Below are 18,940 nucleotides of genomic sequence, written 5' to 3' on the forward strand. Positions count from 1 at the left end.
CAGCATCTCAATGCTTTGTTTAGATTTTACTTAACACTGAGTTTCCTTACGAGCGCGCACGGATACAACACAGGCATTTTGCAGCTGAGTAAGAAACAGTGCAATGGAAGATTTAAACGAAGTGGCAACTCAACCAAAGCACAGGCAAGAGCGCGCAGTCTTCACACTGATGCAAAAAAGACGTGGTTACCCTGAAATGAAAAAATTCAGTGGGAACCCAGTTAGCCCGAGCCGTGCAGCACAGGCCGAAGGAAGAGCCGCGCAGGACGTACTCTGGTCACACACAGGCAGCCGGCAGCACGCAAAGCCGTGGGGATACCCCCTGGGAGAATCCCAAGGACGCGGCCGCATCCCCACCGCCGCTCACGTGCTGCCGCCACCCTGCGCGGGTGCGAAGCGCCGAAAAGCGGGTGCTCATCGCCTGCACGGGCACAGACACCGGTGCTTCAACAGCACCTGATGCTGTGGGGCACTGCCCCGAGCCCTGCGGCAGCCGCCCCGGCCCAGCGCCGGCTCCGGGCCCCCGCTGCCCGGCCGGGCGGGACGCGCCCCCCGCCGCCCCGCCGCCTGCGGGGCCCCCGGGAACAGCGCCCCCTGGCGGCCGGGGCCGCGCCCCGATTGGCCTCCCTCTCCTCCGGCCACCGCCCCGCCTCCTCCAGGCGCGCCCCCTCGCTGCCAATAGGAGGAGGGCGCGCTTATGACTGACAGCGTCTATGCCCAGTGAGAACGGGCGCGGCGGGGAGGCGGTGCCCTAGAAATGGCCGGCGGCGGGGCGGGCGGGTACCGGGCGGGCACCGGGCTAGGGGCGGGGTCAATTACGTGCGCCGGATGCTGGTGCCCGCGCTGCTGCTACAGCCGCTGAGGGCTCCCCGCCGCCGCCGGCTCCCTGCTGCCGCCGCCCCCCAGAGGAGGAGCCCTGGGAGGCGGTGCCGCCGCTGGCCGGTGCCGCCGCGGGCTCCAGGGACAGACAGGAGGCGGCCGGAGCCATGTTGGGCAGCGGGGCCAAGGCGGCCAAGCCCTCCTTCGTGTCCTACATCAGCCCGGAGGTGCGGGGCCGGCGGGGCGGGCGCGGCCGCCCTGTGAGAGCGGGCGGCGGCCTCTGAGGCGGCTGCGGCGGGGCGCCGCGAGGGAAGGGGCCGCGGGAGGTGCGGGCGGGGGAGCTGTCAGGCTGCCGCAGCCCCGGCCCGCAGGGCGGCGGGGGAGCCCTCCACGCCCCGGCGCGGGCCTGGCTGGGGGTCTCGTCAGGGCCGCGGGAGCCGCCGTGCGCGACGGAGCCGGGCGGCGGGGCGGGGATCTGCGCGGGCTTCTCGCGTGCTGCCGTTCCCCTCGCCCCTGCCTCGGGTTTCGCAGCGGGAGTTTTCCGCGGGGAGTTGTGAAGAGCTTCGTGGTGCGGCTGTGGGACGGGGACGGGCATGTGGCTGGAGCAGGGCTGGTGCGAGTGTTGCTGGGTGTGCTGTTTTCGGGAATTGCATGTCTGGTGCCTCGAAGGTGCTTCCCCGAGAACGAGGGGGAAGCATCTCGCTTGTTGCTTCTCGAGAAAGCTTAAAAAATGTAGTTGGCTGGTCAGTTTTGAGCTGGTTATTTTTCTGGTACTTCACTTGTATTGTTTTTGTAAGCAATGACCAGATGGCAGGCTGTCATCATGACTGTTCAGCTTGTAAGGTGGGGCTTTCCAAACCTGTTTTTCTTAAAGTCCCTTAACATCACTTCACTCCCAATGCGTGCTCTGTCTTTGTAAACTCCTTGTTTTCAGTTCTGTCGCTGTAAACCTCTGCGTCTCTTTCCTTAACAGCTCGGTGTTGAACTCTTGACTGTGCATATCTTTCATATTGTTCTTCCTGTTGTCCTTTCACTTATTTATTGCAACTTATGTTGGCAGTTTGATTAGAAAGGTCATGTTGTTAGCAGATGTATTAGATCAGTATTGTTATTCAGTATTCCTTCATTCTTATTCCTGGTAAACAGCTGTTTTCTAGGAAGACCAATCTTCATGAAAACTAGCCATTTGTGGTGTTGTTTTTTTTCCCCTCCATAGTTCTTTGTAATCTGTGTCACACTGGTTCTTCTTAATTGTTCAATTTTCTTGAGAGCTTCTTAAGGAAGAGATTTTTTGTCTATCTTGTTAATTAGTACAGAGTGTGTCACTGATAGGACCTTGGAGAATCTGATGGTTTTATTTTTCACTGAATCTGAAATAACAATGCAGAATTATTATGGCTTAAGTCAGCTGTGCTGTTTAAAACTTATGTCCTTATTTTGTGGTAGCAACTCTGGTTTTATATGTTCTTCAGCCCTGGTGACTTGTAGTTTCATCAGTTGACTTTAAAAGTTTTCTATCTTCCTTGTATTTCCCGGTGAAAATGGATGTAAATGATGGGTACAGATATTTCTGGAGTCAGCAAATATATCTCTGTGTGAAGTCCGTCTTTCCCCTTAGGAAAATACGTTGTACAAATATACAAAAAAGTACGTGCTCAAGGAACTGAATTTTGTGAAGATAAGAACTTCACTTGTTGGACTTAGTGAAAGACACTTCACTGTTTAAACGAGCATGCTGGATGATTAAAGCTTGCTAGAAAAAATGGCCAGTGGGAGAAGGTACAAGTCAAATATATGTAGTGCATTAAGATAACAAATAATAAAGAGTACTTTAACTTGATTATAACTACAGTAATGTAACTTCAAATATGATCCTGATGGCTGCAGGAAGAATAACGAAGGTATTGAATATTGGAAGTTGAAGCTCGTAATGAAATATCCTGATGCAGTAGGGCTTGCAGTCATTCACTCTTTATGTATTCATGCTGCTTTTAACCATCTCATTTATGCACTTACATTTAAGAATTTCATGGGCTCTTGCAGCAGAAGCTTTGAAATATAGAGCTGACTTCTGCCATAGAATCAGTGTCTCTTTTGCACCTTCAAAAGCTCAGTGAAACGGAGGTCTGATGCCAGAAGCAAGTAAAGCAAGTTTTACTCTTTACTCTGTTGGGTATTGCTCTCTTTTAGACAGTGTATGACTGCCTTAATGGGATGGTTACACAGGAAGCTGAAGACTTTAAGTGGGTTTTATGAGGATTAAAAATAAAACTTCAGATATATGATGAAAACTGTGAGGCTATTTGGGCATCTGGAAGAAGCATGTTGATTAGATATCCTAAAATAAGCAGAAGTGAGTATCTCTCAAGGAACTGTATTCTGTATGTACCTGAGAAAAATAACTTTCTGAACACAGATTTCCTGTACATGTTAACTTTCATGATTTCCTGTACATGTTAACTTTCATGTAGTTGAGTTTTAAAATTGGAGCTAGACTGATAGAACAGTGGAAATACTTAATCCTTCTTATGTGGAACATAGTTTGGTCAACTGGGAACTTCCCTTTCATCAAGATAGTGTAACTGCCAGATGCTTGGGGAAGAGTACAGGTGACAGGTATGTTCAGTGTGTTGCTTCCTCTGGTAGACCCTGTCAAAAGGTGGGAAACAGCAGTTCAGGGGCTTCATGAGCTTGAGGTTACGTCTAGATAGCATTTGAGTTAATGGTGGACTTGTCGGTGAACTGAGGGAGCCTTGCCTTGAATCTGTTTATACTTCTGACTTGCAGCAAGATTTTCTGTCAACCACTGTGCAATACAGAGCAATATAATAGTGTTATGCTGTAGTTCCCCTTGCTTATAACCTCCAGATTCTTTGGGCTTGTCCTTGTTCGCCTGGAAAGTTGTTTGAGACCTTAAGCTGCTGCTTCTAGGTTAGGGGAGCCCTACAATAAGAAAATGCAACAGGCAGAGCTGAGTTTTGTTCTAGCCCCATCTTGTTTAGTCCATCCTCAGATACCTGACAGACACAGTAGGTAATGTTCAGAAAAATAAAATGAAGTTAGCTTTAAACTGCTTTTGGGGTTTGTTTTGTTTGAATATGAAAAGAAACAGGAACTCTATTCATGTTAATACATGGCAAAATGGAAGTAAGGAGTGAACAGAAAATGCTATTTATTAAAGGAACAGAATTAATTTCTGCTGTGAAACCCCAGAATGTCTGGAAAAGCAGTGTTTTTGACATCTGACTGAATATAACCTAGTTCTGCTGTGCTATATGGAACCACAGATCAATCAATGGTCTGTTGAGAGTGAGACTGTAGGATGTTGATATTAATGACACACTTCCCCTCAGGACAGACTTGGCTACCCTGCAGGAAGTGGGGTGAATACTAGGGTATAAAGTCAATGTTTTGACATGTCTGATCATAGACTAGGAATATTTGTCTATGGAGACATAGAAACAAGAACCAGTGAATTACTTCATGATTTCTAACTCTAATATTTCAAAACTGAAAGTATTTACAAGGCTGACAAGCTGGATCATATTTTCCTTTAAAATCTTAATTTGAATAACAATGTAGATATTAAACTTGATTTGAAGCTTAATGTTACTTTCTGTGCATGCATTCTTAAAAGTTAAATCCTTCATGTTAATTCTTATAGGATATTAGTTCTTGTATTAGCCCTTAAACTTTAAGAGTTTGTTCTGCTTCCTGCTGCTTGTCCCTGAAATCTAGAGTACACTTCGTGCTGCTGAGTTGTGAGGGTAACTTTCATACCTCTTGTGCTTTGTCTCTCAAATCATGCATTGCTGTTAGCTCATAACCACGATGAATACTTGTTGCTTTCAAATCTTGGTACAATATTGTGTGTTCTGTAGTGATCACTTTTAAAATAGTATGGCACTCCTTCTAAATTAGAGTGATGGAATTGAAGGGTGATATAAGGAATAGGAGTTACCAAAGTGGACAGCTGGGCTCCGGACTGACATGGGGGAAGCCAGGCGTTGAAGTCAGACACGATGGACAGGACAATGTAAGGAAAGAGGAAAGGATAAAAGATGGAACAGACATGGAAAACATGCACTATGATCTAATGGGCTATTGGATAATGGAGCCATGAAAGGAAGGAAAACAAGCAGTTAGAGATTATTTTCAGCACTGTTATTAGTGTAGTAAGTATCTCCTCTGAATTGTATAGCATACAACATGGGAGTAGATTTGTTTGACCAAGAAATAGTCTTTCAGAAAATAACAAGTATGTATTGTGGTTCATTTCTAAATACAAAGTATATGCTAAGCATGTGCACAGGTATTTCCTCTTTTGCATGAAATTCAAGTGGAACTGTTAGACTAAAGTTTGACTTATTTTACCCAGGAATACTGTATTCATTTATTGGAGCACCACAACTAACTTGCAAATATTTCAGTATACAGTTTGACTTTTACAACTGATAAAGATAAAAGTGTAGTTAAGAAAGCTATCTCAGCCCTCTGTTAGTCTTTTAGTGAAGTATAAATAAATAAGAAAAAATGGATGTTCACAGCAAGCCTCACCATGATGTAGAGCTTCCCTGTGCAGAGATTACTTGTGGAAAACTATATAACAACATTAAAATATCCTGTGTTTTCACAGCCCTACCATTTGCTGTCAGCCTTGAAAGACTATGTTTCAGCCAGTGCGCTTGAAACCCTGGCAGTGATAACTGGTTCCTTCATTACTTGAATCTAATAAACAATGTTTTTCCCAGTATGTTTACTAAAAGTCTTGTTTTCCATTGTTGGAATTATCTCTAGCACAAGTGTCCAGCTATAGATAAATGGAAACATTGCCATGGGGTAAGGTAGGTTCAGAGCTTACAGCATATAATTTGCAGGAGCAGACTGTACGGTCTCGCTGCTGAGAGTGATGGGCAACAGCCAGTATCAATAGGCCTATATACGTATCTTGCAATACTGATTTAAAAAAAAATCCAAATTCTCTGACAAGATCTGGATTCTGGCATGCAGGGAATGTGTTTCACTTTTTACTCATTTTGTGTCCACAGTTGTTTACCTCCCTGTGGAGTGGGAGGCGAGGAATTGCTCCCAATTGTGGTGAGGCTCTAGGACAAAGAGCATGAATCATTTGGGATCCCTCTCCTGCCCTAACTGTTAGGACCCCGTTAATATATAGCATAACTACTACTTGAACTTCCTGCCTTAAACTTGATGTTGCCATGGTGGCTCTTATGCTTCAGCACTTGGGGAAGACATGTCTTCCCAGACAGACTTGGGGAATATGTTTTAGCCCCTTTAAATGTATTTTTGGGAGAAAGCTGGATGTAGTCCCTGGGTATTGCAAACTGTGCAGTTGTTCCCTATACTCGGGTAAAAAACGAGAAGAGGTGAGCCTTTCCTTAAGAAAAACAGTTTCTCTATTGTGTTGTCTCCCCCCTGTTGAAGCAGAGAATCTACAAGGAGCAAGGTGTCTCCTTTCCCTGGCACTTCATGGTTTCATAGTGCTATCAGCTGAAGTTGGTTTGAACAAGAGGGGTGATGCATTATGAATTAGTATAGTGTGACATGTTGTCAGCCTGCAGTTTTGGTATGATTTGGTACTCTGTACTGTTATAATTGATAATTATGGGGTGTTGCTCTATTGCCTACCACTGTTTGATAGCCTGGAAAAAGGAATGTAGCAGAAGGTAAGTGCACAGGTGAGAAGCATCTCTGAGAAAGAAGTTTCTAAAACCTCCAGCAAAGTTTGAGGTCTTTGTTTCTATCATTTCTGAGGCAATCCAGAGTTAATTTTCCTCATTTGTATGGTGTCCTGTGGGTATCTGCTTTTAGCTATTGCTGGTAGTAGGGTTTCCTGTGCTGTATCTTGAGTAAGAAGTGCCAAGATGCTGCTTGGGGCATTCGGAACGGGGAAGCTACAGATGAAGAAGTATCTATCTAGAGGTGTGTGTGGCTTTCAGTGGTCATATATGGAAAGTGCTTGCATGCTTAACTTCAACAAATGGTCAGAGGGTGAAGTTTCCTGAGGTCTGAGTGGATTTCGTAGCTTGTGGAAAGGGACAGACTTGCTTCTGCTGCTTCCCTTTCTTTTGTTTCTGTGCTCATCTGACCTGTTGATGAGCCAGTTCTGCTAACAATAGGCAGTAACAACAAAACCAAATGTAGCATAAGTACAGACTTTCCAGCTGATCTTATGAACAAAATTACCTCACCATGTAGTCAGAGAAACCCAGGGATAAAAGAGGTGGGTGGGTGGGTGGGTGAGTATGAACTGTGTGACTGATTAAAGGGGTGTTGAGGAGCATGCATTTTAGTGTCAGCAGGCTCTTAAGTTAGTCCTAAGATCTGTGTTGCCCCAAAACTGAAATCCGTTAGAAAAATAAAGTTGAAACAGAGTGGAGATGTTAGCTAAACTTATGGGTTCCTACACAACTTGCACTGACTCATGCTGAGTTAACTTTCTTCATAAAGATCTTTGCCTTCTTTCTTGAAAGAGCAAATACAAAATGTGACATTAGTAGAATTTAATGTATTTTAATATGCTCCCTTGGAAAATGAGCGCAGCAGCATGGATTCTTCAGCAATGTTCATGGCTTGCATTCTAGCTATCCCTAGTGCATATGTATGAAAACTGTCTTTAAAATATTTATGGTTTTATTATGGGAATATAAATGTTGACTTTCAAATAGAACTGTTCTGGAGGCTCAGCTCTTGGAAGCTGTTGTGTGATAGGAATTCTGCCTATAGTAAGCACTTAAATGCCTGTGGGTTTTTGTCAATGAAGAGTGAAACTGGGTTTTACAAGCTGATATCAGTGTTTGACTGAGGTCTCTATTCTGCTGTGATGCTATTAATTAAAATTCTAATTCCTTTCAGGAGGTAACCAATTTAACTTGTAACCAAAACCCAAACCACTTGTTCAAAACTATTTGCCTCTGTGATACCTGTTAAAAGCTTCATTGCATTTTAACAAATGAGTGTAAGCTCAAAGAACTTCCTTGGGGTCAAATATTTTTTTTTTCTCAGGTCTTATCTGCCAACACTAGCATAAACTGGTACTCACGGCAAGAAGTCTGAACATTCAAGCAGTGTGTATACATACACAGTAGTTATTACATGCCTTATGATATCTCCCAAAGTAGAAGTTACTGAAAAAGCACCTAGTTAGTATACTTTACTAGTATACTAGTACTAAGCAGTACACAGCTTTACTGTTCTGTAGCAGTGATTGTTGGCATATAGTTCATGAGCAAACAATGTTGCATTTAGTTGCGCACAAATAGTGATAGTAGAAGGCATAGCTATAAAGGCACTAGTAAACCCTGACTCTGGATGCTGGTGACAAACTAAGATTAGCTTGCTTACTGCTGTGGCCCCGGGGTAGGGGGCATTTGCAGTTAACTAATAGTTTTCCAGAAAGACTCCAATGCGTGTGAAGTGATTCGAGCTTGGAGGAGGAAGTTCTGAACTGGCTGAGCAGGAAGGGTGTAGCATGTCCTCTAGTTTGATAGTCTTTCGGCTGGAGATTTTAGCCCAACTGTCAGTGCCTCAAGGCTAGAATAAGTGATACTGAGAATTTAATAGGTTTGTTTCGTGCAGTTTGGGTCCAAACTAAAGGATATCCTGTGACTGGTTTTACCTCTTGGGTCTGAGATTCTGAAATCCCTTTCCCTATAATCTTGGTTAGTGCCATTTAAGTAACTTTCGTACTTTGATTGCAATGATACATGTAAGAAAATCAGAAATGGATAGCGAAGGATGAAGCTTGAAAAACTGAAGCAAACAAATATTAAGTCATACATGGAAAAGCTTATGAATGAACTCTGGGAGATGGTGTTGTAATATGAATTTTATGCTTATCCATTTACATGTGCTGAGAGAACTTAACAAGTATTGGTAATGCTTTATTTCTGTCTGTTACTTATACAAATAATGCATTTCCTTTTTTGTGTTCACAGCTGCATGTAACTGACACTGGGTGTCAAACCACTGACTTAATTATTTAGGTAGTAGACTACTGACCTGTAGTGGAAGGAGCACATTGCAAACTTATTCTTCTTAATTTAGGAAGCTTTTTTCCTTAGTTTTAATTTGCCTATTTGCTAGAACATGAGGAATTTAAGAGGGAGGGTGCTGTTATTTACAGCATGTGTTGAAGGTACAGTCTTTGCAAAGTAATAATTACTTTTTCTCTCTTTAGGAAATACACATAAAGGAACCCATAGAAAAGGAAGTAAATCCTCACTTACTACCAGGTAACTGTTGTATATTGTATTAGAATTAAATAATAAAAAATTAATCATGTAAACAATATTTAAATATTTCCATGTCTGCAGCAAACACTCATGGGAGATCAGTGTCCCAAGTAGTAAAATAGAGGGTTTGGTGTAACAACCCACACAAGTTGAAATGTTTAATATCTATATCTGCATGGGTTGTTGAAAAACTCTATAAAAATTTCAGTTTTCGTAGAGTACAGTATCTTCAGGTAAGCTGCATGCGGACAACTGTCTATACTTCAGTTTGTCCTGTTTCTTAAAAGATAAAAGTCTGGTAGTTTTTTGTTTGTTTAGGAATTGAGGACCAAGAACTAGTAGAAACTTACTTTCTAGTTGCTTTGCTTCTACTATGAGTTACTTAGGCCTTTTGATGCCTCATTCACTGTTCAGTGTTTTTTTTTAATTTACAATTTTCTTTTTAAAAATGTTTTCCAAGATCAGGAAATATGATATTACTAAGATAAAATACAAGTAAAAGCTTAGAATAAACTAGTATTGTTCTGTTGGGTTTTCTGCACTCTATAGCAAAGACCAAGAGTCTAGCTGATGATACCTATTAAAACCTGGTTTTACTTTCTTAAACTTGACGTTCAGTTCCTGTTACTTTTAAGATTAGAACTTCATTGACCATTACTTATGCAAACTTGTGTTTGAGAACTTTAAAATAGCCCTAGGACCTGTAAAATAAGCAACATCTCTAGTCAAACCTATAAAAAATTAACTATGATGAACTTGTAGTAATCAACTCAAATGTTTCAGCATTCTTAGAGTTTAGCAGTAAGGAAAATTGGAACAGTTTTCAGCTTGTTTGTTGATTATATAAACTATTCTTCAGTGGGCTTTGGTTTTTTACGAGTATGCACTTGTATGTTTGCTCTTTGCAACTCCACACGTTGTTTTCCTACTGCTTAGAGTAGGCCATGATACAGGTATCTCTGGTTACAGAACTCCTAAATGTGTGCGGTTGAACAGTGTTCAGTGCATCTTGAGTAAAGTTAATAACCTGGAAGGCTCTCAATGTACTGATTCCAGGAGCTGCCTCATAGTCTTTTTGTATAACAGTGATGAAATGTGTTCAGGCATACAGTTACGAGAAGCTGTCAGGAAGTTAATGCTGAGTTTAAGGTAACAGTTGAAATAATTCAATTATAAATGTCAGTTATGTTGCAAGTCAGTGTTTCTTTTATACAGGTGAACTGCTGCTTTGCGAGGCAAGCACGGTATACAAGTATATACAAGAAGATGGGGCAAATCGTGGCACCTATGGGAAACTTGTGTGCACAAACTTCAAGATTGCTTTCCTTGATGATGATTCTACTTCAGATGATAATGTAGGAAGACAAGTCTTCTAATTATCACCAAACAGGCTCTGAAGACATATAATGTCTCTGACTAATCACATCTTTCCCTTATATAAGGATACAGAATGAATGTAGATTTATAGAAAAGTTTTCATGGGTGCAGACTCATTTTAATCAGTCTGCATCTGTTTGGTCTATGCAGATCCTTCCTCAAGCTCTAATGACTATTTAAGTAAAAATGGTGCAGGCCTGTATGTGGACACTTACATTAGACATAGTTTATAACTCTTTATCTTGTGAGTTGGTAATTTTGTGATGCTTAAGTTAAAGAATGAATTGTTTTGAAAATTAAATCAACAGTTTGTTTAAACCTGATTTCCGACTGCTTGTCTAGTAGCAATTGCAAAAGTGTGAATGTTGAATGTACTTCTAATGTTGTATAACATCTGTCTGACTTGACTTTGGGCTACATCTGCAGAACCATTTCAGGGCTGCACAAGACAGAGTAAGCAAATACTCAGTGGAAATGCTCTAGATAATTATTTGTGTGGCTCAGTAAAGCTCTGAATTATTCCATTCAAAGTCAGGTGTTGACTGCAAATATTTAAAAACCTGGTACTGTTGAGCTGGCAAACATTAAAAAAGCTAAGAAGTCCCCAAATCCTAGAAATGAGTTTAATCTTGTTTCCCTTGTTTTAGGTGCTCTGACTGAGCTGTCAAAGGGGAGTGGTAATGCCACACCTTTTTTGATGTGCTTAAGCATCTAAAACAGACTGGTCCATTTAGGCAATAAAAGTGAAGGAGAGCCTAGTATGTGGTCTCAAGTGCAAGGTGATCTTGACAGTGAAAGAAGAATGAGAAGATTATGGTTTGACACATGTTGATCGTAGCTGGAAGTTTCTTGGGGCAAAATTTCAGGGAGTTTAAATGTTAAACTAAGGCTTCTGCAGCCAAATACAGATTTTTTTGGACCTTTTGGAATTAACTGGGACAAAGCTGCAGAGCCCTTTCCACAGATCACATGAGATTTATGCTAAAGTTGGTAGTGACGATGCTAATTTCTGTTCCATCACTAACTTTACACCTTGAGTTTATAGCATGCGAAGTCAACTATATTTCTCTTAACAGAAGTTCAGTATTAGCCACCTGATTCAGAGTACTGCAGACCTGGAAATAACTTGAATGAGGTTAACTCTGTTCACAGCTGTCTTCATGTAAAATGCAATTTGCTGATGCAGTGTACATCAGCCTTCTGGTAATACTATTTGACATAACAATGTTTAATTGTGGCATCGCTCAAATGTCATTTTTAACTCTGAACTCATGGAATGATGAAAGTGAAGGGAGCCCCAAATCACCTCAAGTTTGGCAAAACAGTAGATAAGAGAATTGGGTTGTGTGTGTCTTCATTTTACCCAGTGATAAATCTGGCTGTTATGTTGGAATATTCTTGGGATACTTGTTCTTTTAAGAGACTTTCTATTTCCTGCCAGGTTCCCATAGCAAGGAAGCTTGTCATAAACAGGCTTGGATTACATAAAGTTACTGTATTTCCTGTTTACTGCAATGATACTAGTTTGAAAAGTGACTCTCAATAGAAATGCATGCTTTGAAGCTATTTGACAAGTAAAAACTCTATCTACATTTCAAGCATGGCTGAGAAATAAAACTGGATCTGCAGTTTATAAACTATGTCTGTGTAACCTGTATCTGTCTGTATTTTAATAACTGTTCTTCAGTGTTCTGCCTTACACAGCTTATAAGAATAAGAAGTAATGCTGATATTAAAATATGTACTGAATACATCCTTTACTTGTGAGAAGGTGCTACTGCTTAGTAGTGTGACATTTCTAAGAATTTTTTTCATGTTCTAGGAGCCTCAATTTAAGAATAAGATTGTAGGAGAAAATGACATAACCCTGCAATGTGTAGATCAAATCTATGGAGGTAGGTCAGCTTTCTCCTCTTGGTTTACCATGCCTCACATTTCTAAGTGTCTTATAGTGCTGGTGCTCTTTGTACACGTACATCGTTTTTAGAAAACTGATAGAGTTGTCAGTTTGGAAACTAAGATTGGGTAGTCTAGAAAAAACAGCTGCAGTTATTTAATGATGAAATGACAGATAAGAAATCTGTCAGAACCCAGTCTTATCCCTCAAGCTTGTCAAAGCTACATTTTGATTAATTATCTTGGTGAGGCAGACAAAACAATTCCTTCAAAGTGCCGTGATTCAAAGCAGAGAAGAGTGTCCTGTGAGAAGTCTCTGATTAAGATTGGTGCACAAGGATCTTCCAGTGTATCAACTATTTCTATAAATACGAAGGTGTTCACTTCATTTGAGCAATAGTACTGCAGAGCAGTACAGGTACCAAATTTCCAAACAATACCTTTTGTTTGTCTAAGGGAACTTTGTTTTGTGAGTGTCATGATGTCTTCAAAATATCAACGGAGATAGAAAACAAGGTTTTAATTTACAAGTAAATCAATGAGTGTTTTGCAGCAGGGCTTACATGCCTGTGTTGCTAAAAAAGGTAAGCGAGAATGGGGCTGGTAATTTGTAAGCAGTGGGAAAGGCTTTATTGAGAAGCCTGATCTTGGACTAGTGTTAGCGTATTCAGAGTATTTATGAATGGTGGTGTAGATCTGTGAAGGAGTGGACTAGGGGGAGACTAGTGGAAGCTGTTTGAGACACTGTTTAGTTTCATATACAATGGCCTAGCTGGCAGCACTTGAAGTTGTGAAATGATACATCCTCAAACAGAAGTGAACAAAGGGCTTTCTTGGGGACTTTATGGTGGTTAAAAAAAAAATATTTTTTTTTAGGAACTTAGAATGATCTCAGTTGTTTGGGGACTTTCCCTCAGGCAAAACTACTAAATTGTGTTCTTTATGCATCTCAGAACTTTGAAGTTACTATGCAGTCAGAATGTGAACAGAAATAATCACTGAGCAGCTGGCTTGCTGCAAGTTTGGTTTCTACCTTGCAGGAAGTAGTTTGAGTGGGTTTAAAAAACAAGAGTTCAGTACATTAGCACAAGAGCTTGCCGGTCTCTGTGGAGACCAAGGATGCTTGTTTTGACTTGCTAAAACTTGGACTTGAATTAGTTTCTTGAGAATTAAGTCAAGCAGGGATAGCTTTATCAACTGATGGCAAAGTTCTTTTTGGTATTTACTTAGACTTTTTAATTTTGCAGTTTATGATGAGAAAAAGAAACTTCTAACTGGACAGCTGAGAAAATACCCGGAGAAGCTAATTATCTACTGTAAAGACCTTAGAGTATTTCATTTCTGCCTGAGATACACAAAAGAAGAGGAAGTGAAAAGAGTAAGTATAGTAACTTAATTCGTTTTTCTTTAAGCTTAGTGTTGGGTGTTTAGTTGTGGGGATGAGGGAAGGATGAAATTCACCCTGAGATATCCCTTAAACTTGATTTTTCTGATCATTCCCAATTGAGGAAGAAAGTAAAAGACTTTGATTTCTAGCTAAGCTTACTCATTAAACATTGTTATGTATAGCAGTTAAAAAGGTCAGATGCACTGGCTGTTTGAAGAAAACTGGAGCTTTAGAGTACTACATGAAATTAGCTTCAGCTCAGGCAGACTTGTAAAGCTGTTCTTTTGTGATATGTAATTTTATTACATTTTAGACTTCAGCCTTTTTCATATGAAAGCAGTTATCTTCCTGATAACTTCAGTTCTTTTGACAGGTTAATCTGAACTCCAGACTAGGAGTCTACTACCTTTATTTAAATAATGAGAGTCATTCTGAAGTTGAACATGTATAATACTTCTCATTAAGCCAAGTAGGTATAGTGTCTTGCAGACAACATAGAAAACTTTCTAAAAGTCAGTTTTCGGCTGTTGGGGATAGAACCCATTGAACAGTTTTGTTTAAAACGAGGGGGGGGGGTGTGTAAAAAAATCACGTTTTTTACACTGACAGTCTTAGTCTGTGTTTGGGTGTTAATTTTTGGTCCTTTCCTAGATCGTCAGTGGTATAGTTCATCATAGCCAGACTCCTAAGCTGCTTAAACGCTTGTTTCTGTTCTCTTATGCATCAGCTGCCCCAAACAACACAGGTAAATGTTTTTCTATTTTTGATTTGTATTTGTTGCACATGGTTAGTTCCTTAGCAGTCTGGGACGCTTAGCATCTGAGTTTGTGCTTGGCTTGTAACTCTGCCCTGCTGGCAGATAGTCTCAGAAGATTCATTTTTCTCTTGTTATACATTGTTAGACTTGTTGCTAAAAATCTCTAAATTGTCTACTATTGGTTTCTGTGTCCTTCAGTGTAGTTGCACAGAAATTTTCCAAGCAAGAGTAGCATCACTGGATTGAAAACTTACTGTGATCAATATGTGCAAATGCTTTTCATGTGCTTCTGACTAGAGTGCTCTCATCTAGAAAATATTTTGCTTATTTTATCAACGTGTTTTTCTGTACTATTGCAGTGAACCAAACTTCCTGCTCTTAATTCTTAAATTATTACATTTTCAGTAGCATCTGACAGAAAGTATTTCCCTTTTTGCCCTTATTTGCAAGCGATCTGCTTCTCCCAAGCAACTGCAAAAAAAGCATGGGTTTGCACAGCAACATTCCAGTAGACATCTGACTTCCGCTTATAGCTAACTTATTACATAATCTTCCCACTTAATCAAACTTGGCTGAATAATATAGTAAGCTGCAAAATTCAAGATAAAAAGTTGTCAGTGCAACTTCTAGCATTTCATAGTTCAGACTTCAACAGAAGTAATAGCACTGTTTTGAATTAGGAACCTGATTCTTAGTGCACCAGGAACACCTGTTCCTTTCACAGAGGGAAGTTTTGATGTACCCAAGGCATTAGTCAGAGACTTACCGAAATATGTCAAGGAATTACAGAATCTTTGAGGTTAGAAGAAACCTCGAGAGATCATCTAGTCATGTTCTTGTCCATCTGCCCCTGCTTAGAGTAGGGTTAACGACAGCAAGCTTACCAGGGTCATGTCCATTTGGGTTTTCAGTATCTCCAAGGTTTAAGACTCCACAACCTTTCTGAACAGCCTGTTTCATTATTTGACCATCCTCATAGTGAAAAAGTTTATTATTACATTTAAATGGGATTTGCTGTAGTTCAGCTTGTGTGCACTGCCTTTTGTCATGTCACTAGATAACACTGAGTCTAGATCCATCTTCTTTACTGCCCTCCCCTGCTTCCACCCCCAGTCAGATGTTTATACACACTGGAAAGATTTCTTGCCCCTCTGTACCCCTGCCGAGCCTTCTCTTCTCCAGGCTCAATGATCTCAGCTCTCAGTCTCTCATATCAGGTGCTTCAAGCCCTTTAATGATCTTAATGGGCCTTCACTGGATGTGGTACAGCAAGCCTGTGCCTGTCTTGTACTGGGGAGCCCACCACTGGACACAGCACTCCAGGCATGGCCTCACCAGTGCTGAGCTGAGAACAACAATCACCTCATTCAGCCTGTAGGCAATGGTTTTCCTAATGCAGCCCAAGAGTACGTTGGCTGCCTTTGCTGCAAGGGCACATTGCTGGGTCAGGTAGTTCCTGCAGGCTTCATCTGTAACTGGTGTTCAGTTTGAACTATAAGCGTCAGAAAGACTGTAAGCTTTTCCAGGTAGAGACAAAGCATATGTGGGAGAAGCCTGGTCTTTATAGCAACATTGAAGTGTTGTGCCAGAATTCTTTCATGTTTTAGTAACTATCTTCAATAATAAATGCCTAGGTCTCATTCTTTCTGAAGTTGTTACAGGACAAACCAAGTAGACTTGAGAAATTGGGTTTTATGCCTCTTATGGTCTGATACTCTTAAAATCTTAACTTGTCCCTTAGAGCTCATTAATAATATTCTGCTTCCAGCTGTGAATTTTTCATCTACCTTATCTTCTTATGGTGGAAAGTTTCAACTTGCCATTGTATCTTCCGTGGAAACTCTAGCTCTGTTTGGTATTTCAGTGTTAGCTGATGTTGCAGGACACTTAATTATGATGGGTGCCTAAAACAATTGGTCTTACTCCATAAATGATATGGTTATTATACAAGATCTGAGGCTAAATCAACCTGCTGTTGTAACTGTTGCTGAGGGGGCTAAATATAAATACAGGAAAAGTTCTCAGTTGAAATGATTGAGACTGAATTGCTGTAATCAATTTTCTGCTCTTATCAAGTGCCTGAAATGTTCTATTCAGTGCAAAACTCCTATCCATGATAAAAGAATGAACTTTAAATGAAATGCAGTATCTGAATTGCAGAAGGGCTTTTGGTATGATTGTTAGTTCTACATTTAAGCCTATGTTGTTAGATGCCAGTCAGCTGCACTAGTATACAACGGTATTTGCTGCACAGCATCCTGGGTTTTAGGCTGGATGTGAGGACAGCCTCAACTGTATGGAAGTTCCATAAGAACTGATTAGTTTCTGTAGGAGAAACTATTCCTGAAATTATTAGTTAAGGCAGTGTTTGATAGAAGATGTGTCATTAAAGATCAGACAGAAGCAGTGTGGTGTACAAAGGCATTTTATCTTTGACTCAAGGCTTTCATTATGCAAGAGGTTTTGCTTGCTTACCTTAATTAAAAATAACGACTTGATTTAGGAATGCTTTCATATTAAGAGTTCCTAACAGTCTGCAAATTTAACATTATTGATGTCTGACAGATGGAAGAAACCAAACTGTGATGTTTGATACTCTTGAGGACTGGCGTGATGAGTTGGAGCGGACCAAAGGGAATGCGAAATACAAAGCAGTGACTACAAATGAAGGCTACAGAGTCTCTGAAAAGTAAGCTTGCCCTCGTTAATAGTGAACCTTGGATATACGTCTCGTTAAGATTTGCAAAAATCAGTGCTACCTTTGCTAAGCATTATACAGTTATTTAGGGGTGTTTTAGGATCTGGTTTCCATTTTGATTTATGGGATACTTTGATTTGGGACCTGAGGAGGTCATCTTACACAACCTTGCTCAAGCAGGGTTAACTTCTACATTAGGTCAGGCTACTCAGGACCTTGGTCAGTCAAGCTTTGAGTATCTCTAGGGGTGGAGAATACCACCTTAAAATGGAATAGAAAATATGTAGGTCTGGTACCTACACTTTTGTCATACTTGCTGGTTAGGATGACATTTTCTCAGTCCTGTACCTTTACTCTGGTAAAATTTCAAGTTACATGCACTTGAGATTTTCTGTTGTTTTAGTTGGGGGGCTGGGTGGGGAAAGAGTAACTGGTTTAAAGTATATCTGCAAAATGTGCTGATGGAAGTTAAGTTATGTTGCCTCTAGTGGAAGGTTGGAGATGTATACTTCTACCAGTTCAGCTAAGTAGCATCTGTTGGTGAACCCTTTAGGATGTATACAAGGCTTTGTGTACTACTGTTGTTTAATAGTCAAATCCTGAAAGGTTTCACAGACCTTGGGAACAAACACCGATTTTCAAAGAAGTCTTAACTATTTATTCTAGAACTCTGTCTTGAGAGACTCAAGCTGAGGTTAAGTACTTATCTTTGTTGCTTCTGTGGGCCTTGAACACAAATAGTGTTGGCTGATACTGGAAATTCATGATATATTAAATGACATTCTTGAATTGTGATGTGAACTGCTTACAAGGCATGGAAACAGAACTAGTTATCTAATACTACAAGGGTATCTTTTGAAACAAAGAGTGAGAGAACCAAGGCAGTCTTAACAGTCAGTCTTAGATGCTACAATTAAATGTAGGACTTAATTGCAGCCTTGGAAAGGCAGGGGAATGTTACAGTGAAAATAATGAAGAGCTCAAGATTGGAAGAAAATACCTTATCCAGCTGAAAATAAAGGAGGGTGTTGAGGACAATATAATTATCTAGTAGGAAAGATTATTGTAGCAGTAAGAGTGAATATATAATTAGCATGTGGGCTAGAACACTCACCATCATTAAAAGGAGCTTGGAGATTGTTCTTTGTTCAGTTTTTAATTGAAGAAACTCTTTTTTGTTATCTTAGGCTGCCTTTGTATTTTGTTGTTCCCATATGCGTTTCTGAAGAGAGTATCTTGAAGTATGAAGGCAGAGGCATTCCTGTAAGTATATATGCATGGCTGAGGGTAAGAAATCTTATTGAGAAGACAAAATTTCAACTAGCATTTCAGGTGTTACTGCATATTATTTTCAGAACTTGTTTTTAACAGCTCACGTGTATACCTAGTCATCTGTAGAAGGGGAAACAGATGTTGGAAGGAGAAGTGCTCAAACTATTCTGTATTCCCCTGAACAGTGTAAAGCAAAATATATATGTATGGTTCACAGCCCCCATTTACTTATATCAGATGTCTAATGTCCTGTAGTCTACATATACTACTAGTCTGTCTATCCATCAGCCTGTTTTTCATGAGATGGAGTGCTGACTGGCATCTAGCTGGGGCAGGATGTAGGGCTTGAAATGCTATTTGGATATTGAGGTGAATACTATGCATGTACAGGTGTAGCTGAATACGTCCAGTTACCTAGCTTGGGTGCTGGTAAGTCGTATGGCTGTGATGATGCAGCATTTTTACAAAGCCAAGTAGCC

General features: G+C 40.7%; 1 protein-coding gene across 1 annotated transcript in view; it reads left to right on the top strand.

Moving 5' to 3' along the window:
* The first annotated feature begins 983 nt into the window (after positions 1-983).
* The window catches only part of MTMR12 (myotubularin related protein 12), a 36,175-nt gene continuing 18,218 nt past the window's right edge, over positions 984-18,940 (top strand). Inside the window, exons 1-8 of the mRNA XM_050913560.1 lie at positions 984-1,046; positions 9,020-9,074; positions 10,290-10,429; positions 12,274-12,346; positions 13,595-13,725; positions 14,386-14,479; positions 17,057-17,180; positions 18,377-18,452. Coding sequence (XP_050769517.1) covers positions 987-1,046; positions 9,020-9,074; positions 10,290-10,429; positions 12,274-12,346; positions 13,595-13,725; positions 14,386-14,479; positions 17,057-17,180; positions 18,377-18,452 — 753 coding nt within the window. The 5' untranslated portion in view covers positions 984-986. The remainder of the gene's footprint in view (positions 1,047-9,019; positions 9,075-10,289; positions 10,430-12,273; positions 12,347-13,594; positions 13,726-14,385; positions 14,480-17,056; positions 17,181-18,376; positions 18,453-18,940) is intronic.

The sequence above is a fragment of the Gymnogyps californianus genome, chromosome Z (assembly GCF_018139145.2).
Source record: "Gymnogyps californianus isolate 813 chromosome Z, ASM1813914v2, whole genome shotgun sequence".
Taxonomy (NCBI): domain Eukaryota; kingdom Metazoa; phylum Chordata; class Aves; order Accipitriformes; family Cathartidae; genus Gymnogyps; species Gymnogyps californianus.